The 22,680-nt window shown below is 33.8% G+C and overlaps 1 protein-coding gene across 50 annotated transcripts in view; it reads left to right on the top strand.

The window, feature by feature from the left end:
* RIMS2 (regulating synaptic membrane exocytosis 2) overlaps nucleotides 1-22,680 on the top strand; it is a 447,314-nt gene that overhangs the window by 293,311 nt on the left and 131,323 nt on the right. For 29 of the 50 annotated variants that reach the window (XM_086880958.1, XM_086880979.1, XM_086881092.1 and 26 more), the window contains 3 exons: nucleotides 19,548-19,727; nucleotides 20,856-20,965; nucleotides 21,778-21,810. In XM_086880958.1, the coding sequence (XP_086737084.1) occupies nucleotides 19,548-19,727; nucleotides 20,856-20,965; nucleotides 21,778-21,810 (323 nt within the window). Of the gene's footprint in view, nucleotides 1-5,240; nucleotides 5,307-5,776; nucleotides 5,885-9,526; nucleotides 9,593-12,031; nucleotides 12,095-17,990; nucleotides 18,063-19,547; nucleotides 19,728-20,855; nucleotides 20,966-21,777; nucleotides 21,811-22,680 lie in introns of all 50 variants that reach the window. The other 21 variants (XM_086881261.1, XM_086881272.1, XM_086881052.1 and 18 more) reach the window with 3 other exon arrangements.

Raw genomic sequence — 22,680 nt, 5'->3', positions numbered from 1 at the left:
TATATTCCCCAGAATAAAATGCACGAAAAAGGAAAAAAACAAAATCAAACCTGTTTTAAAAATAATGCAGTTCTGATAAAAGACTTCAGTGTTGCATCTTTGGAGCAATGATTTAAAATGCATTATGGGGAGCACTGTGATAATGTGATACTGATTTTCTCATTGAAAGTCATCTTGATTGATTGTGTGTCAGCTCACAAATTCTCTGCTGATAATTGCTATTGTTTCACAACTGAAGTCTTCAAATTGGCAGTTACATTCAGATGGAACATTTCCAGGATTTCATCTATCCCAGGAGATTAGCAGAAATTTCTATACAATCAGTGTAACAAAAAGCATCCATACCATTATTGGTGGAAAAATTGTTGATGTTTATAAGTAAAGAAAATAATTTTTTTTTCTTTAAAAACACAATTTTTAAATAAAACTATTCTATTAACGTATTCAATTAAGTGTAGCAGGGGAAATTACATAACCAGTGCTTTATTCTTGAATGGCATCTGACATTTTCTAAGAGTTAAGAGCTTGACTTCACATTTTACTCACATGGCTTATTGGTGTGATTTGCCAGGTGCATGAGAAGCAGCATGGAAAACATTCTATCACAGAGAATATTAACTGTTGCTTTATTCAGATGAGAATATAATCTTTTGGAATGGTATAACTGGACCCTGGAAAAAGTAACTAGCTGAAGTAGTTTCCATTATTGAAATGAGTAAGCTGCTCATAGAGCCTTTTCTCTGAATCCACATAATTTTATTGGTTCCCATCTCCTTTTCCCTTGAAGAATTCTGTGCTCAACCTCACAGTCAGTGTGGTCCCAAGCACATTTTTTTTTACTTCATTCCTTCCCACAGTACTTTTCCTGAATTTCATATGGCAGCTTTCTCTTTTCTACCACTTTCAATGACTCTATCCCCCCTAAATTTACAACTGATTGACCCCAATTACCACCTGTTTCTTACTCTGCAGTCTGATTAAGCTGATTTCTATTTTAACACATTGCTAGTTTTTCAGAAAATTGTAACTTGAGAAATTGGGGAGTATTTGGTTAAAGGCAACATGTCTTTTTTAACAATTTAAATAATTTTATACTCTTTTCATACATTGAATTTGTTATTTCAGTTGAAAAAAACGTAAAGGAGTGTTAATAAAAATAGAGGATAATACTATTGCCAGTGATACAATATATTGCTTTAATTGCAATCAGATAATACACTGGAAAATGCTGAATACGGGAATAGAAAAACAGTGATAGGGTAAGAGAAATTACTGGTGTCAGAGTTTCCTTAATGCAGGCTCTAACAGAAAAGAACACAAAGACTTGTTTTGCATTCAGATTTATGGATATTCCAGTGAGCACAGGGGTGTAATACACAGTACTTTAGCCTTTCCACAAAAACTCTTATGAGTCTACTGCCCACTTTAGTAGGGATGCTGGAATGTCTATCAAATTCTAGGATCTGGTCACAGAGAGTGAAAATTGAAAGGAATAAATTATCTCCCAAATGCCTCTTCTTTACTATATAATAAAATATCCCAAGCAATAGAGAACAGGATAAATTTATCCTGTATACATCCTGTATCCTGTATACAATTCCCCTTGTATAGAAAGAACAGAAAGTTATTCCATGAAGCTCAAGTGAGGTACTCTGTGAGTATTTTCAAGTGTGCTTCTGAGACTCTTGTGGTATGTTAAGCCTGGTCCTGGACACTAAAGACTTCCAATTTGACAATCTAATCAGTTGCTGAATCACTGATTTCTGTTTTCTTACCTTAATGGTTCACTGAATTTTAATAAAATGTACAAATAGGTGAGCAATATCAGAAAAATTGTAAGTAATTTTCTGTTCACTTTAAAAAAAGGAAAGTTATCTCATGTACTTATATACCTGGAATCTTCTTGTCAGAAGAGTGGAAATATCTTTTCACCTGCTACAGTGTGGAAGGGGATGGGTGTGGGTGTGTGTGTGCATAATTATGACCATATTGAAAAACCTATAATGCTGCCTTATTAGGCTAACTGCATTATTTTAATATAAGTAAAATGAATTTTTGATGCAATTTTTCTGTCTATTCTATCTGTTATAAAATAGGTAATGTTTCATAAGTCTGTGAGGATGTAGGTTATATTCATTTTGTCGTACAGTGGACATTCTTCTGCCATAGACAACTACAAAGTAGGAAATAAAGAATGTATGATAAGAGGCTAGAAATCTAAAGCAAGGTTGAAAAAAAAAAAAAAGGAAAAAAGGTATATGAAAGGTATATGTGCATATAGAGCAATGACTTTCATTAACTGCTCAAATTATATATTTAAATAAGTTGGAGATCTGGAACATTACTGGAGTTCTTTTGCACTTGGGCAAAGTAAAGCTTAAGTTTTTACTACATTATAATACATTCACTTTATTATTTGAAGTGGTTTATACTGGGGATCGACCAAATAAATGTGGTGTATGTTTCAGTATTGGACATTAAGAATAAATCATAGGCATTTTTGGTGTTGCTAGCATATTTATAAAAGCATAAAGCATAATTTTAACCCAATTATATAAAAATGTATTATATTTAATGGTGGAAAATCAACTAGTGTGGTATTGGCTGGATGCTCAGAGGAAGGATGGTTTAAGCATTTAGCTCTGCATATTGAATCAGGTCAGATATAAAGAAATATTTTTTCACTGAAAGAAAGGAGAGTCTATGCATTGGAACACACTCTCCAGGGAAATGGTTGAGTCATCATTCCTGGAAGTGTCAAAAAAATCAGTAAAAGTGGCACTTTCCAATATAGTTTAGTGGGCATAGTGGTATTTTGTCAAAGGCTGGGTTTGATGATCTTTGATAGTGATTGTATGATTCTGTCAAGTTAGATAGCATGGTTAACATGGGCTCTGAGAAAAAAGGAAAAGTGTGAATAGCCAGTATTTCCAGAGGGCCAGGTCAAGTATAAGCTCAAGCTAACCCTACTCCTATGTATAGATAAGCAAAGTTCTGAGTGATGAGGGAGCTTATTTTAAACTTGTTACAAGTTATTGTATATCAAATTGTATAAGTGCCTGTATCTAAATGCTATCTAAATGCTGTCATACTCTGATTCTGAAATCATAAACTGAATTTAAAAAAAAAGATACAAGGGAAAAGAACTGCCTGCCAGAAATTCCTAAGAAAAATCCCCAGAACTTGCTAAGGACACTGGAGTTCTGAGTTTCCAGAACTATTAGAACAAAATGTGACACCAGAAGTTCGACAATCAACATAGTTTGGTGGAGATAAGAAAAGTTGTTGGGACTTTTCTAAGCAGAACATGGACTGATGGTGTCTCATTCACATACAAATAAGTGAACAGTCTGGGGTGTTCCTTCTTATGGGCTACTGTCCATAAGATTACTTACTAGTAATCTACTTGCAAAGAGCAGGTGGATTTCCATGGAATTCATGTTCTGAAAAAAAAAGTTCTTACTGAAGTCCTAGTTTTGTTTAAGGCATAGGTTTTTAAATAATGGTTAAATATATTGTGCTTATTGATGTGATACATTTTTCAAAGACTACCAAGAAAACTTCTCAGCAGTTCACTGGGAAGATAAAAGGAAAAATGAATTGTTAAAATTAAAATGTAAATATCAGCTGGAGACACTTAATTGCTTATTAATACTAGAGCAAGAGTTTTGAGGTGTTAATTCCAGGGTTGCATCTGAATAATTTAAAGGCATGTTCATGTGGATGTAGCCTGGAAATGTATCCATGTGGGGGAGAGAATAAACTGGTGTGCAGCTGTTTGCCATCCTTGTCCATTTAGCTCCTGTGGGGTAGACTCCTACATTTTTATCTGATTGTTCTTCCTGTGGGTGTGCATATATTTCAAAGAAAATTTTAAGAATGTGGTGAACTTTTTTCTTAATGTTTCTTGACAGCATGCTGACTGACAGGCTGTTATGGGTAGACTGCTTTTGATACATAGGTCTTTATATTAGTTTAAAAACATTCATTGTTTTTTGCAGCTTGCAAAGTAAAATTGATGACTATTTTAATAATTATTAGTCCTTCTTCAAATTTTAACTGTACCATGTCAAATTAGGCCCTAAGAATTGTGTACAGCTTCTCCTTTCTTGTAACAATCTGCATAATCAGATATTTAAGTTAGTTTTTTATAGTGGTGTGCAAAAAAAAGTGCTCTTTTGCATTTTTTTTGATAGCAGTGAACACAAAGACATCTACTATATATAATTGACCTAATATAAGGAATATTTTCATGTGGGTGATGGTGCATTTTTATCCTCATGCAAAAAATATGTGTAGGTAATATACCTACTAGTAACAATGTGTTTGATTCCTGGAAAAACATTAATCATGAGCAAATTAAAAGATGAGAAATAAAAATGAAGGAAGAGGATTTCCATGTTTTTTGTGAAGTCAGTTTAGACTTCCAGAGTAGACAGTTGTGATTAGACTTTCCTTTGAAATATCCCAGCTTCAGAAAAACTGTAATCAATAACTCTTTGTTAATGATAAACTTCTCTTTTCCCCAAACCCTTTTCCCTGTATTGTGTGTATCTATTTATATTAAAATTAATTTATTATATTTTTAATAATTGGAGAATATCTAGTGTAAAAATATGTTTAAAATGAATAAATTTTAACATTATTTCATGAGACAAACAAAATTCAAATAACTTAGTTTTATTATTTTGAATTGCATTTGGGTTTTTTTGGCTTATTCTGGTATTGATGTTATATCTCTAAATTCACATTTCGTCACAATATGATCAGTATTAGGAGAACTTTCACTTAGAAATGAGAAAGCTCTGGAGCTATGTGAGGACAGATTTCCAAATGGTGGTAGCCTTTCAGACAGATTAGGTAAATGTCTTTCAAAGATATTATTAAAACTAAAATTACGACTGCCTCCAAACAAGGAATAGGCAATCTGAATTCTTTATTTTTTGCATTTTTTTCTTCTTAATTGAAATACTGTAGAAAATCCAACATTTTAGCTATCTTCTTGATCCATAATCTCCCACTGGCTTCTCAGAGTAAACATGTGAATCATCTAGATAATTTTATCTTTAGAACCATTTATCATATTATTTTGTTAATAAGTCCAGTGCTCTTAAACATTGCATTGTAGCTCCTGTTAATTCTAATTCTTAGATTATAATATTTTCTGTTTTGTGTTGTGCATCATTACTTCTCCATCTTATTGTCTCATATCTGTATTTTTCTTTCTGCCATCACCTCAGTCATTATGTTACTTTACCTCGCTCCCGGTACACCCAGTCCACAGATCACCATTACAGGGATGTCAGGTATATGTTTTCCTCTGTGTGACTATGTGTGGGTAATGCATGTACTTCTGTGTACCTACATGTCCACTTCTGGTTTTATTTGTCTGTGTATAGTGGTAGAAAACTTAGAAGTTGAGTTAGTATCATCATTAGATTTTTTAACATTGTACGAACACAAACACTGGGTAATTCTTGCTGTGTTTCACTTGAATAATTTCTCACTGCCAATAGTCTATAATTGAAGATTATCAAAGGTGATGCTCTATTTATATCACTCATAGCTTACTGTTCTCACAGTCTTGTAGCTCTTGTAGCTGCCAGCCAATATATATTAATTTTTAAAAGTAGATTTGTAAAGTTCACCAGGTTTCCAGTCATGTTCTGTTCCAGTGTTTTGTTCTGTTGCTGACATTGCTTGCTTTTCATGTTGTTTTGTCCTTGTTTCATCTTTTTGTTGCTTTTCATTGTGTTCACCCATTCTGTTTTGGCAGCCAGGATCACACAATGTATCCTCTATTTTGTGAAGATGCAATCAGATTACTCCGCTCCCGTACGATGTGCCGTACCTATTCTGAGGGTGCTTACTATGATCTTGAGAGGTATAACTGATGTGGAGTGTGCCATTAGCTCTGCCCCACTGACACTGACATGTTTGATTTCCAAACAGAGAATGTGATCTGTGTTTTAAGAGATAAACACGTACACTGAATATGTTTTATAATACTCTGGGTATGTATGCATCTTAAAACTGACTACTCGAGGCCATGGGTAAATCCCAAGAGGTGCTGAATAGCTTTGTAGAAGCCAGTTTTAAAATAGGTTATATGGATATTTTTTGTCTGTGTCTTTTATAACCCTTATTTTTGCTGGAATTTTCCAGAGTGCTTGTAGCATTTATTATTCTCTTTGAAATAACAGGGAAAAGCCTATCTACTTTAAAGTACAAATAAAGAGTGATTTTCTGAAGTCTTGTACTTTGAGTAACTGAAAAAATAGAGTGAAAAGTAAAAATGTATGCTTATGTAAGCTTATGTTTTATATATTTGTATGCTGCATATTCTGTGATTTAGGAATACTTGTATGGACACACAATACCTGTGTGTGATTGCAGAACATCTAGTTCCTATTTACACATGTAATATATGGAGAAAGAATTTGAGCCCATAACAATTTCTGGGAAATATTTTGCCACTTGAAATACAGTGGCTTTTAAGAGATGCTGCTGAAGTGCTGTAATTAAGATACATTCAGAAATATTGAAAACAGAAAAATTTTACATAGTTGTATGTAAATAGAAATAAGAATATCAAACAAAAATCTGTGAGCCAATAAAAAGGAAGGGGTGACTTCAGATCAGATACAATTGTTGATAGAGGTATTGCTTTACAAGGGAGGCCATGTAAAAATTTCTAAAGCAATAAGCAAAGAACTGTTTATGTATGAACTTCATGGCTGCCCTGTGGATATGAGTCTGAGAAGTTCATTAACGCTTGCTATGGATTCAGATCATATGTCACCATATTTTTAAGTGAATGTAAAATTACTTTTGGATGCAGAAACAAAAAAGCATCTGAAAAATCCTTCAAAAGAAATATTGCTTTTTAAAAGTTCTGCAAAGCTATAGTATATTAGACATTTTACCATTTAGAACTGAGTCAAGCATTTATTTTGAAATGATACCATTTTACATGAGACCTAGTATAAAGGAAGTGTATAAATAGCTCTGTCCATATGTAGAAACTTCGTTAAGGAGAGGGATTTTTTGTTTGTTTTCTTAAAATGCATGATGAAATGTGCTCATTTGTATGCTATTTCAATAATTAATTTTTACATACTTTTTTTTGGCCTTAGATATATACTCTGATTTGCACTAGTTTATATGAACGTGTTTTGGATTACTGGTTATATCTGTGCCTGTTCAGATATCACTGAAGTTGGAGCTATTCACAAATTTTCTTACTTTGAGGTTCTTGACTTGTGCTTCTGAAATTAGTCTCTCAAAAATAAAGTAAAATCAATGAGAATTAAGGGAAAAAGTTACAGTACTTCATAAAGATGAAAAGGCTAGGATTTAAGCAGTGGGGAAATCTTTTCCAGGGCTTTATGGAACAGAAAGCTATTAAAGCTAATTCCACCTAGGATCAGAAATTAAAATCCAATGTGAAGTGGAATATTTCTAGCTCACTGTTAGAACATTATCTTGAGATTCCGTGGGCCTAGAAACTGATCCTGGATTCTACGGTCCTCTTGAATCCACACTCCTGTGGGTAACACTGATGTTCAAGTTACTTGAGTTCTCCTACCAGATATGAACTCCTCTGAGTACCTCACAGCCACAATTCTAGTTCCTACTTTTTCATCCTTTTTGTCTTCCTGTGTTCTAACAGCAAGTTGAGAACCATTTATAACATAATCATTACGCAGTTTCTCCTTACACACTGAAACACAATTAGTAATTCTCTATTCCTCATTTTTATTGTAAATATATGAAAAATTACTTTTTAACCAATATTTCCTCTTTACACTTTTCCCCAGTTCAATGCTTATTTTAAAATACATTATTTTGTAGGCCAAGCTGTTATTCCTGTCTTTGCTCCATTTTATTAATCAATGTCTTGTTGATATCAAGCAAACTCATCTCTTCCTGTCTTTTACTTTCATTTTATTATGCATATGAAACAACTTTCCATTATTGCTCAAAATAGCAAATATTGCTCTGTACAGTCCAGCACTTAGGAAAGAGTCTCTCATGTGGGACAGAGAGTTTTTAATCTCATGTCACTCTGAAGCCATCAGTGCCTGTGTCCTGCAGGTAAATAAATCATATAGACATATTTGTCAAAATTACTTGCCTCTGTTATTCATGGCTTCTTTTATTGCTTATCTTGTAGTCATTCACAGACACCTCGTTAACTCTTGTGGTATCTTTTAGCATTTTTTCTTTTTTTTTTTTTTTTTTCCCCCAGAGAGTGACTACTTGGTTCCCTTTCATCTTTTCTCTGCTGAAGTTTGTGTCAGTTATTGTTTATCTGATCTGATAGATTTCTGTTCATTAGTTCTAGGACACATTTACATTATAAAAACCTTAATTTCTGAGGTCATTCTTAGGTTATGGCATTCATAATTTTGTTTTTCTGATAGCTCCCTGCTTTTGAAGAAGTCCAACTCCCCCCAAAAGGAACAGCAGCATTGACAAGAAATTCACTCCATCATATGCCTGAGAAAGTCAATAAGCACCTGTGCATCCTCAGTGACTTCAGAGCCCTTGGGACATGGGGTTTTCTCAAGATCCTGCTGCTCTGTACCACACCCTGAGCTCCCTTGGGCTTTCCCAAGTTACAGAGCACAGCAGCTCCAGCTGGTCCCAGTTCACCCAGCTGCACACACTGAGTGCACACAGGACATCATGGCTGGACATGCTGAGCTTTGCTTACACTTTTATTTTTGTCCCCTGCCTCAGAATCCTACTAGTGATATGTGCTAATTCATAACTTGACAGTAACACATTTTAAATTGTCTGACACACACATGATCTCAAAGACAAAGTAATGTTCTCAAGGTTCTTGTTCTTAACCTTGTCCTTATGTTTAAAAAAAAATATTAGCAGTTCATTCCAAATAAAATTATGCTGACAACGTCACTGCACGAAATTCTTTCTCAACTTACCTACCTCAGAGCTCAACTTAATCAGCAAGAACACCACACTATGTGCAATTTATTTTTATCACTTAGCCTTTGAGTTTAGTATTTTTAAGTCCATAAAACCTGGTTTGTGTATGTTTTGTGCAGGATATGAGGTTTCTTTCAGGCAGAATTTCTGTTGTTTCACTTAAGGAAATTAGATTTTGCTTCCATTTTCTTTCCTGACTGTTGTTTTATCCAGCAGACATTTTCTAACATCCAAATCCTACTTTTGGTGAACATTCTCAGTTGTTCAACTACTAGTTTTCTGTCAGTGTAACTTTTTATTTCTATGAAATATGTGTGCATTGATCAAGCATTCTTAATAAGTTGTTAATTATTTCTGAATAGAATTTGAAAGCAGAAGTTAAAAGTTTTTTATATATATCTATATATGTATATATGTATATATTAGAAAGATATGCTCAGAGTATATGGCTGAATTGAAGATAAATGTGTTCTATCTTCATTACATTTTAATAATACAGTAAGGGAATACATAATGAAAAAAGCACCCTCTAAAATGTCTGAAATATCTGTGCTATTTATTCCATATTCAGGAGGACTAGGCATGAGAGAAGAGTGCCTAATTCATATTACGATGACACAGCCTATACTCCTGAAAGGTATTTTAATTTATATAGTAAAAATAGATAGAGTTGAGTAATAAATTTTTATGAAGCGTAGTCTAAAATTCTAATTGGCCTAGACTAATGATATTTAAATTTACAGTGCACTTTATGCCATATTTCTCTTTATACAGAACAACTAATCTCCATAGTTTTAAGTACCTCATTTTCTTTTTAGCCCTCCATTAATTTGATTTTAGATTTTTTTAAGCATAATTCTTAACTTGAAAAATTTTTTATTCATTACATGTGGGAGGAAAACTGAATGGTACAGAGGAGCTTATGTACAACTGAGGGTTTTTTCTTCACTTAACTGCACCATAATTCTAATGTCTAACCTTTTCCCCCACTAGAAGTGATTCTAGGCAGATTTAGAGTCCTCAATTTCATTCTTTCATAACCTGAGTACCCTAAGATGGTACTTAGTTTTTAGCATGTTACTGCTCACATTGACTTAAAAAAGGACTAACCAAACACCTTCAAATTGATTTTGAGTGTTTTCTGTGCTAGGAACCAAAGTACTGCTGTTCTTCCTAGATTTTGTTATGCATATAATGATCACAGAGAGCATTATATCACTAAAATCTGACATGTAATCTGAAAAGTTTTGGAGTGTCTCTGGAAATAGTTACTTGAGAACAGCCTTTCATGTGTACAGAGCTAGGCCAAAAGAGAAAGAAATCTGAAGAAAGGAGCAAATCAGTGTTGCTCTCCCTCTTTGCAATTAGATGTTTTATACTTCTCTGTCCATTTTTAAGTCAGTGTCTGATTTTTGTCTACTGTCTGGAACAGGTAAAACAGGGATATTTTCCTAACTAATAGCAGGAAATTTTGTTTATATTTGATTTCTATGAATAACTACAATCATATTTAGGAAAAAAAATAAAGTGCACTGCAATTTTAAACCCATATTTATGTATTTATCGGCAATAAAGTAGTTTTAAAGAAAACTCTTCTTTAAAATACTGGTTAACTGGAGAGACTGGCTTCAGTTTTGAGGATATGGATTATCAGGGAGAGTATAAAGATGTACCTGTCATTCTCCAGCAGTATTCCAATTTATATGGGGTTAGATATAAATCTAATCTGAAACTCAGTTAGATTAAACTGAAATTATTTTAATCCAACCATTGATCTGGCTATAAACCATGAATAAAAAAAAATAAATCAAAAAGTCCATTCTCCATACCATCCAATTGGACATAGAAGAAAAAAGGGCAGCTGATTGACATTCACATATATTACATCCCATATAGTCTTCCCTCAACATAATATCCAGGAGATGTGGGTTTATTAAGTTTGTAAACATACTGCAAACCCTCAGATTCTGCAGCACAGAAAGTTTGGCAAAAAGGCAGACAAACAAAAAATACTGCTGTGATTCCCAGGAACAGATTCATGAAAATTCTTGGATTGGTATATTCAAGCCATAAAAAAGTTTTTCCTTTAGCCTATGGCTAATATTTTAAGTACATATAATATTTTTTTTGGTCAACATTGATACTATAGTGGTTTCTTCATATTTTCTGATAATCCCTGTCTTCTCACTAACTGTCATATGGAAATCATTGAACAGAGACAACACAGGAGTTCGCTGGCTTTATCCTAGGAAGATCTTGAAAGTACAAATCTCCAGAGATTTCTTTGAAACTCCTTATCCTAATGGTGGATGATTTGTATTTAGTTTTAGTATACTGGAGTAGTGCCACATAAGCAGTTTGTCCCCTGATTTCTTAAAGCAGCATTTTTTGTCCCATTATTTCTTTTCCTGATGGTTTTTCTTAAGATAAAATGCTTCCATATGTGTTTTATGTTGTCTACAACTGATTTGCTAAAGTGATGCTGCAAATTCTTGGACAGCCCATATTCGGTACCTGGAAGAATAATACCACTATAAAATTTAATTAGTGTTCATTGTTTGATCATTGAAGTGAATTTTCTTCTGCTTCTTACATACCTTTGAGAAGCCAAATACCCAATCAAACAGACAAAAAAGATTGCAACTGGAAAGGTCATGTCTTTGAAGTTAAAAACAATATTTCAAATTATTAATGCATATAATGTTATTTTTGTTAATGTTTTCCCTTCACAACTTTTTTATTATTCCACAAGCTCAATAGCCATTGAAAACATGAAGACATTTAAGTATAAAAAGATAAGGGATCAGTCAGTCTTTATGGAACTGAAATTATGGCTTAACTTCTGAAAACACTAGAGTTGAAATATAATAATTAGATAAGGAAAAAAAAAAAGCCCTATCATTTTCTTGGTGTTCAGTTTTGAAAAAGTTGGTTTTCTTCATAACTGAAAGAAAATATGAAATGTACAAAAATCTTCCCATTTTGTTGAGAAGTGGTCATGTCACATGAATTAGAGTGCTAATAGTAATACATCACTTTTTAAATAACACTTCTTTATTTTAACTGCATTATAAAGGTGGTACAATGGTGCAAGTTCATGGGCAGATGATATAGTCAATGGTTCAGCTGAAAAATATGGGTAAGTAAAGAGTGTAGTGTTACAGATAAAACTGAAATGTATGTTGGATCTTTATAATAAGAGCTCATCTATAATTGTACTAAATTTATTCCTAATAAATGTGTTTTTCTTGGTGTCTTTCTTGACTCAGAACTAAGGCACTTATGTTCGATTCTTTTTTCCAAGATTAAACTGTTTTATTCAGTTACAGATAGAAAAAGAACATTAATTATGTTTGAGCTATTTTTAAAACATGTTATCACTGTTCAGGGCTGCTTTAATGAAAAGGGGCTTTTTTAGTGACACCTGCCTACATTTGCAGTGTTGGGGAAGGTGTCTTGGAAACCTAAGACTTTTTTACTTTTAGAAATAGTCCTAGTTCTACCTGTCTAATCTATCTTCCTTTGTGATTTATGCAAAACCCATGCAAAGTGCTGCGTGCCTTACAATCTTCAGCTCTTCCCAGTTGTAGCTGACTTCTGATCAAGAAAGCACACAAATATTCCCTGCTTTTAGTTTGTTGGCTTTACTGCTTCCCCCTCTTTTTTAATTTTCTTATTGCTCTTGGGGGAATTTTCTTTTTTTTACTTCCTTACTTTGTGAATGTGAGCAGAGAACATAAGACTGTTAAATTGAAACTTAAAAAATATGGCAAAACCCAGAATGAATGCATCAATATTTTAATGTGGGCTTCTCTCTTATTTAGAGAGGAGGGATTTGTGAGGGTCTTTTGGCTAAACATTAGTGCAGTTGCAGAGACTTGAGACCATATATCTTCTCCAGCATTTTGATCCACAGTGCCACTGTTTGTTGGCTCTTCATTTTTAAGTGTCCAGCAAGGGCCATATTTATTACTTCATCCTGGAAACTGCACAAGCATACTGAAAATGAACAGCATTTAAAGAAGGCTGGAAAGTGTGTGGTGTAACTAAAGCTTTTGGTTTTGATAGTCACATGAAATAGTCCTACCTTACCTCTATTTTCTTACTTTTAGTCCTGAATAGATGCTAACATAAGTAAATATCAGAGATAAATATATAAAAATAGGTTTTTAACATGAAAAGGAAATTTATTAATTAATAATTAATTACTTTCTGGCTCTATTTAAATTTAGGTCCAAAAATGTTTTGCAAAAGACAAAGAGATAAAATCATTTGTTGTGAACCATTGTGACTTTTAAGTAAAACATAAGCCATAGAAAACACTTTAATAGAATAGACTGCTGAAATGGATCAGATTCTGTACAGATCAATGGATTTAGAGAATGCCTTTAACAGAAACTGAGTGCTTTTTTGCTCATTCATAATTTAAGAACTTAAAAAGATAATAAAGTCTTAAATATCTGCTCCTGTTTGAATGATCTGATTGAAATCTCTTTCATCAAAGACAAAACTCTCAGTGTCTGAGAAGTCAGAATTAAAAGTCTTTTGCCAAAAGTTAAGAAGATAAGCATGTACCTGCAGTATGTATACACAATAATTGCACAGTTACAACTTTGGTTGTGGCAACTTACTATTTAAACATTTGCCATATTATTGGTGTTTAAAGATGTCATTGAAAAAAAAGAAGCCACTATGTATATCTGCCACATAGAAATAAAGTTATATTTAAGATCTGAGGAAAAAAATCCCACAAAATCCATCAAGAACCAAATACTCCTCATATTTTGCATTTAGTACTGCACTTTAAAAAGGCATATTTAAGTACATGCTTGGTTTTAAGTCTACAACTACTTGGAGTGATTATAGTCTATAGTCTAGGTGCTCTGCTGAACCACATTTGAACATTCAAGCTCTAGTAGGACATTCTTCTTTTTCATTGCTTCCCTCTCAAGATCCTCTATGCATTGTCTTATATACCACTATACTTCAGTCATGAGACACATGTTAATTAAAACCCAGGCATGTTCCTGGCTTTGCTCATACATTATGGCATAATACTCAAGTTGAGTGGTTGAAATATTGTGTTCTGAAATGGGAAGAACTGTGCAATATATTTATAATAGAAAGCCAAAAGTATTATATTTTGGAACATTTCCAGTACTTTAATGGAAGTTTAGATTATTATCTGCAGAGAATCACTGCAGTAGATTCAGTTATAAAACTTAGCTGGGGTGAAGGAGAGGAGAGGATTTCAGCTCTCATCATTGAGAATTTTGAATTCCCAGCTTTTGAATCCTAATCAGCTTTATCGTGATCTTCAGTGAGTCATCTCATGAACACAGAGATTTGTATTCCTGCAGGGTGATTCTTTAATGTGTGTCAGTTGAGGGTCTGTGTTAAAGATGTTGAAAGTGAATAGTAGTTGGCAAAATATAGGATACTGTATAAGGGAACTGGCTATATAAGTGAGAAGGTACATTGAAAGTACCAGATGAAATAAATTAAAAGCACTCTACAGCTCTTTTACAGATAAAAAATATATGAAATGCACATCATTTCAGTCTTAACTGTTCCAGGATTTACATTACTTATTGGTTTTATTGATATATGATTGTAATAGGTAGTATAAACCTCTAACTGCATCCACAGAATCATAAAATAATGTGGGTTGGAAAAAAACATTGCTCTAGCTCCCTATGCCAAGCATGACTTTGCTGTCACTCAGGAAATATATCAATCATTTCACATATTTTGGAGAATACATCTTAGCTACATCAACAACAGTCACCAAAGTGACTGTAGTGCCATGTCCAGATACCTGAGGGATCTGTGAGCAGTAACATTTCTGTTCACATTTGAAATTTGCAGCAGAACACAGGAATGTGGAGCACAAAGTGCCTGGGATCATAGCAGAGTTCCCTGCTTTGTCTGCTTGGTTCAGTTAGTAGAATAGTTCAGACTCTGGCACATTATAGTTTAATCATGCCTGTCACTGGCATGGAGATAGACCAGTAGTTACCATAGGGTAATATCCATGTGACTAGATGATATTAGTGTATGGATGCATGTATATATATGTGTGTGTATATATATATATATATATATATATATACACACACACACACACACACACACACATATATATGCATGTGTATATGTATATATATTTGTATGTATATGTATGTGTATATTATATATAATATATTTTAATGTATAAAATATATACATAATATATTTTAATATATTACATATATTAAAAACATTATAGAATATTACAGAAACCAAAATATCTTGCTTTACTTCTTTTTTTAAACCAGAGTACCTAAAACCTTTATGTTCCTATCTTTTAAAAACTATAGCAGCACATAATTTTATATTTAGTTAATTTATGAGTATAGATGAGTTATTTGCTGAGATATCCTGTCACCAGTTTTTCTAGAGATTTGACTCTTTCCCATTTTCCATTGCAATATTTATGATTCAAATTTAAATTTTTTTGGTATTAGAAATCTCATTTGTTTGTAGACATGTTTATCTGTGTTATGCTAACAGAGGATCTTGTGTCTGTGACTAAACAGCAAAGTTCCTATAGCTAGTAGAAGAATAACATGTCCAAGGATTGAAATCCAGCAGCCATCCACAGACACTGACAGGTATTGCCATTGTATTTTAGCTGGTTTGAAATTTTGATACTTAGAAAGTGTGTTGTTGTATTTTTCTTGTTCTGTTCAGTGTTGCTAGATAAAAAAGATGCACTAGGAGCTCAATTGTAGTGTAGTGTAATTCTACAGTAATGCTATTTTTATTTCTTCAGATTTTTGTTACAAGAAAAATCTAATGCTAAAATGGTGATTGACATGATCTCATCATTTGTACCAAGTCAAAGATTGTAACATGGATTTTAAAATAATTTTTTTTCAGTCATTTTGGGGGAAAAAATAAGCTCTATTTGTTATGTAAGCTGCTACAATTGCTTACTGTTGGAAAATGTTAATCTTTTATAAAGCTTTAACTATCCCTAAGTTTAGATCAATGACTATAATAAGTTGTTGAAAATTCTTTTTGCTTGTTAAGAAAACTAACATATCTGAAAAATTAAATTCAGAAAGTCTTATTTACTACATTGGGAAAAGAATTTGCATTTGAAATTTGCAGAATATATATTTATATATATAAATGGAGACAAATCAGTATAAAAATAAAGTTTGGTAACACCTTTGGTTAGGTACTACAGCAACTAGAGTTTACAGTGGTACCTAAATGATGTTAGATTCTAGCTCTTATACTTGATGGGTTTGGAATAAGAAGTTAGGCTGTGAACCCTTACAGAGCTTTCTGTGTAGTGACTTACAGAGAGCTCAAACAGTCTCACAGTGATCAGCTTGCTTGGTTTAGAAGCAAACACTGCTGTGCATTTTCCTCAGAGTAAGGGAGAGTTATGCTTGCAAGTCTTGCAGACTTTGGCAAAGAAATTTGCCATCTACCATGCCTGACCTCCCTAGCAAAAGTAGAAGGGTGCTACTATAGGCAGTACTAGATGGAGGAAGTTTGACATTTCATTAACTGTATTTTCATAATGGAAAGTCTGTTAGCAAAAGTAAGAAGTACTAGTGTACATTAAAATATTATTTCGATGTTGAATAGTTTCCCTCTTTAAATATTTCCCTCTTTAAAAACCAGTAATTCATATGATACCATTTGGAATAAGAAAAGAAGAAAGTTTCATCTAGTAATTTGTAAGCATAAGTCTTTAAGAGTGATACCTGAAAATTTAGAAACTTCCATTTTTAGTTTAACTTCCTCCCATAATTATGGCTGGATTTTGATATTCATACATAGTTGTATACAGTGGTAAGGAAGGAGTTTCACTGCACAAGCAGGTTATTGGAATGATGTCTTTCCTATAAAAGGAACATTTGCTGAAGACTGGGATCATGTAGCAAGTGTGTTAAAAGGATAAAACAATGAGTGAGGATGAAGACCAGAGAGTAAAACTATTTTTTGAATTGCTCTTTATATGTGTATGATGTAAAACCACAAAGTGAAGCTTTCAAGTGGAAGACTGTCCCCTTGAAATAGCCCTCCAATTGCTGCAGTGGTTATTGAGAGGATTGCAGCCTGTAGCCTGGAACCTGAGGGTGACAATCAGTTTAACCTCACGACTCAACTTAGTCTTCAAATCCTTCAGTCTTCAAAACAGCATTGCCACAGCTTCAAAGGTTTACTGCCAAAATCCACCCTCTCCTTCACTTTGGGGATTTCCTGGTTGTTTTTCCGCTTGAAATGCCCACTGGAGATTGTAGCAAACTGTATATTAGCTACTGAATATGAATTTTTTGAAGCCTTCATCTGTTAGCATTGTGGTTAGCAGCAGTTGCTCCATGATGTTCTGCAGAGCACAAAACTTGCCCGCTAAGACATTAGTATTGATCCCAATGGTAAAAATGCCTCCTTCCTTCTAATCAGGCAATAGGTCAGAGCCTTTATCCAAAAAATTACTTTTTATACCTATAGAGCTAAAGAGAATGAGGCCTCACAAGTCACAAATGGGAGCCTTAAGCCTCTCATGAAGTCTTTATGAGAAGCATGTTGTTGCCACTCAGCTGTTCCTCTGTGTCCTACTGGCTGTGGGAAGGAGAGAGAAACAGAGCATGGAGTGATTCCCTCACCATATTGTTGCTGGGTGCTCCAGTGCTCCTCTACTCACTGACGGGAAAAATGCTGACAGACACAAAAAAGTCTCTGTGGGTTCATTAATATTCTTAAATATGTAGATAAACGAGGTAACAATGGGTTTTTAAAGGCCTGGATATTATTTTTTTTTGTAATTTTGTTGAATTTAGGAATATTTTTTCTCAGAATTTATTCCCAGGGTCAAATAATGTATTCTATGGTCACTTCTTGCTATCATGCAGATGGGTGATGTTTTTCTCACCTTCCATAAAACTGAAATCTCTCTTAAACAGTCATTTAAACTAAACAACATTCCTACTAAAGCTAAGGTTGTGTTTCTTTGTCTATCAACAATGTAAAAGAAGCGAGACAGTGGATGTTTTTGCTGATGAAGCTTCCCATTCAGAAACAGAACTGATAGAAGAACAAGTGAGGTAATCCTGTGGTTTTGTGCCAGGCTCATTAGCACAAAAACAGCCTTTAGTGCCTCAGCTTCTAATTTTTGTTTATGTGTCTCGCTGTGGTGTTTGCTTGTTAGGAGCTTATAGATGTAGGTTCATGATGTATGGTATTATTCTGAATCTGTCTGTGGCAAGTCCTTTGTATGCTCTAGGAGTCTAGTTATGACCTCATGGAAGGCCTGAAAAGATTGGTTTTAATGAGTGTTTTATAAATGCATGCAGCAAAGTCAACCGCTGTACTCTATTTCAATGCTTTTAGAAATAAAACGCTGTTACTAACACAAAAGTCTTCATAATAAGGCTGTGGTATGTCTCTCTCCTTTCTGATACTAATTAAAATTTGACTTCTTGTTACACTTAATCACCATCAAGCCACTCATTGTATTAACTGACTTCATTGTAAAATGCATGACTTCGCCCAAGGAAAAATCCTGAAGGGTACACATTCCCCATTTGTATTCTGTATCTGTTCAGTTACCCAAGGAGAGCTGGGAGGAGTGATTTTAAAAAATAGCTCCATTAGGGTATGGATTTTACTTTTTTAATTGCCTTGATTTAATGTATTTGGAGATATTGCTAGCAAATACTACTCCTTGAAAACAGACCAAATTCATTGGGAAAAAAAGGTGGGGCTTGATTAATTTCTGAAAGTAATGGTCTGATTAATTGCCTAAGATAGTAGAAGATATCATTCGTTGATCAATAAATTCTCCTTTACTCAGTCTAATTCTTCCCACTGCATCTCTAACAATAACTTTTTCCACTACTGTTTTGGTACAGTTCCATAGGTTGTGGGTTAAAAAAAAAATTTAATTACAAACCAATTTTTTTCTAATTGTTGGATCCTCTGTAAGTACTAATGATGTAAATTTTCATCTGAATACAGTCTGAGCACCACATATGAATCTATCACTATAGCCTAGCCTGTATCTAACAGACATCCCCAAGACTAATAACAGTTAACAATGCTACATGGTAATTATAACATCTAGATTGTGAACTTTCCTACAAGCAAGATTGCTACCTCTAGAGAGAATGCAAACTGTAAAAAATGTGTTGAAAGCTATATGAGGAATAATGCACAATTAAACTGCACAATTAATGAGTTCTTAGCTTTATTGAGATTTAATATTATGTCAGCTACTTTTTATTCCCAGGTTGATATATTAATTGACAAAATAATATTATTTTAACCCAGAAGTTGTCAGGAAACAGACTATTGCATGGATAGTCATTACTGAGACATTGGAAACATTTCAGCCCATTTATCAAGAGTATGGAGCAAGTCAAATATGTGTAAAAAACCTGTACGTTATCAAGGAGTTATCTCATAAAATTTATTCCCCCTAAAAATGTATATAATAAAATGATTTGCTCCAAACCGGTATCATGCAGCATATTTTATAATTAATAGAAAAGTCAAAGTTCAACTGAGCTGCTTTTTGACTAACATTACAGGAATTGTGAAGCAGCAGATAGACAGCCATATCAAAGATCCAGATCAACAGAGCAACGTCCTGTGCTAGAGCGGACCAACTCCCGCTCCCGATCCACAGAGCGTCCTGACTCAAACCTCATCAGGTCGATGCCTTCATTAATGACTGGAAGATCTGCCCCTCCTTCACCTGCCTTACCGAGGTGAAACAGACAAATCAATCAGACTAAACCCCTTCTGCCCCACCAGCTCACCATTTTATTTTCCCAGTAGCTAATTGGTATTGCCTCATCCTTAGCTGATCACTAGCAGCAATAGATACTAACCCTTTCAGTGTGAACACACTATTTATATTCTACTCTGGATATAATGGTGTGGATACCATTGCAAATTGCTTGCTAACAGTATTTAACTACGTTTGTTTATGATTTCTCATTTGTCAGGAATCCTGGATGGTTTCCACATAAAGCACCTCATAACTATCATATTCTTCTCTTACAGAATGAGAAATTATTTGTGTTCATCAGACATTGCTTATGGAACAACCATCATAACATCAAATGAAACTATTTTTTTTTAAAAAAAGTTTCTTTAGTTGCACTGTACTAACTTTGTCTATTACTTATCATTTTAACCACCATTTTCTCTGACTACATTTAACTGTGCCATAGTCTGTACTGTTCCTGTGTGAGTACCCCTGATTGATATTTTGAGGATTTCTATACATTATTCTTAGCTTAAACAAACATAATACAATAAAAAGATTAGCACATTTTGGTCTAGATCATGTTCAGGAAAGCCTTTCTTTATTTTAGAACTGCAGAATACATTCTTTTGTTTTCGGAAAGTTAGAGTTAGTATCATCAAATCCCCAGTGAGAATTGAGTCAAATATCATTGTCTTTCCTCAGTTCATTACTCTGTTCAGACAAATTCATGTAATCTCACTGCAACTCAAAGGTAATTTAAGAAAATACAAGCTGAGTAAAGATAATTGAATTTGACTTGTGAATAAATTTATGTGTATGTGGCTATTATATCCACATGCACATGAATATGCACACAACATGTTTTCTGGCTTGACTGTGTGAAAAAGCATCTTATGGAAGCAGCTTATGGAAGCATCTTCAGCCTTAATTTGGCTTCCTTTTCATAGAGAGATCTCTCTTTTTGATCAGGTCTTTTTCTGAAAAGATACAATAGTTTCCCTCTGAGACTGCAAGGGTCCCAAATGATGTAAAGTCTACTTAGTCATGCCATCAGTTCTTGGCGATACTTAAGAATGACTTTGTCATTTAACGGCTGTGGTTTGTTTTGATATGTGTCCCATAGGTCACATCCTCGAACTGGGTCTGTCCAGACAAGTCCATCAAGTACTCCAGTAGCAGGGCGAAGGGGCAGGCAGTTACCGCAGCTCCCACCCAAGGGGACGTTGGAGAGAAGTAAGTGGATGGTTTTCTCCCTCATGACATTACCAAATTGCTCATGGAGGTTGATTATACTTATTATTTTTCTTTTGCCATTACAGTTGAAATCTCTTGAGTTTTTGTGTACAGAGTTGGGATTTGGTAATGGTATTGCATTTTTTTCTTCTATTATGTTTTGATATCTACAGTACTCTTGGCTGACATGAATAATCAGCAGTATAATGCACACAAGATAAGGTGGACTATTAGCATGATCCTGTTCCTTTTGAACTCAGTAGGTGTTTTGTCATTGACTTCAACAGGCACAGGAAATAATCTTTAGTATGTTGTCTAGTGACAAAATTCTGGCTCTTTTGGGAGTCAGGAACCCAGCTGATCACTTGTGGGCTCACATGGAGTGTATTACAGATTGCTAATACAAAGCCTCTGCATCTTGAATCGGGAAGAGCAAGAAGACAGGTAATAATCTTTAAAATAAGGAACGTCAGATGTTTCATGATTCACGTTTTACTGGTACTGTTATTGTGCTTATCTTTAATCTTCTATTAAAAGCACTGGTTGATGGAGATATTTACTGAAATGTTTCGAAGCAGAGGTATATAAACACATTTTTGACAGCAAATACATTTTCACCCTTCTATTTCTAGTAATTAGCTGTGCCGTGCAAAATCAGTCTAAATGGCCATAGACACTCCTTTGTTTAATGCTTCTTGACATGTATTTTGTAACTTTTAAGAAACTTCTGTTGGTTTTAACCCCTGTGCTTTGGTTCCTTTTTTTTTTTTTTTTTGTTTGTTTGTTTGTTTTGTTTTTGTGACTTTCCGTAGACAATGGAGACAAGGAGATAGAATCTTATGAAGGTCTGTACATAAAGAAGGGCTTGTTTTTCACCTGAAAGCCTTTTTTCACAGGCTGTATAGGGAAAAACAAACCCAACTGCAATTGATGTTACTTGATTGCACAGACATAGTCAGAACTATTGTCATAATGATTTAGTCTGGATTTTTAGATCTATGGCTCATAAATTTTACAGGATTCTATATGAAAAAAAGACAATATAAATAATACTATCTAAATATGATTATCATTAGAAAAGTACCTAGACACATACCCATTTTAAAAAACCTAGAATTTACCCTATGGCAAATAAGAGAATTTCAGCAGTTATGTAGGTACATTTCCAGGATTAGCAGATATTCAGGCACATGTTTAAATATAAGCATTGGAGGCTATTTGACATGTTTTATGTTAGCCACACATTCAATCAGAATACTGTTTTAATTGCAAATATTTTATAGCATGATACATTTGCTGAATTAGTACATAATTTGCAAATAATATGGGAAAAAATAGAATTGAGATAATCTTTCAAAAAGTTAAAATATTTTGCTTAAAATAAAGGTCCCTTATATTTTGTAGTACTAAAACCATTTAATTTACTTAGTAGCAAGCTACAAGATATCAATTGCAGTCCTTGGTTATACCACTGAGGGTCTTTATGTAGTTTTACTGTGTTTGTCTCATCAGACTTTTTAATTTAGTATTTCCAATGTTTACAGTATTTATTTCCATTTGGGAAACAGAACTTCATGAAAGGAAAACTCTTGTTTTCTCAGATCATCACTCTGTTAGATTAATTTCTTTGTCTTATGTGTTGTGACTTGCTTATATGAAATACAGTCTAGATATTCCAGGCAATAACCACATCTATTCACATGATGTTTGCTGTC

Source organism: Cyanistes caeruleus, chromosome 1, assembly GCF_971803275.1.
Source record: "Cyanistes caeruleus chromosome 1, bCyaCae1.hap1.1, whole genome shotgun sequence".
Classification (NCBI taxonomy): domain Eukaryota; kingdom Metazoa; phylum Chordata; class Aves; order Passeriformes; family Paridae; genus Cyanistes; species Cyanistes caeruleus.
This window is presented reverse-complemented; position numbering and strand designations above follow the sequence as displayed.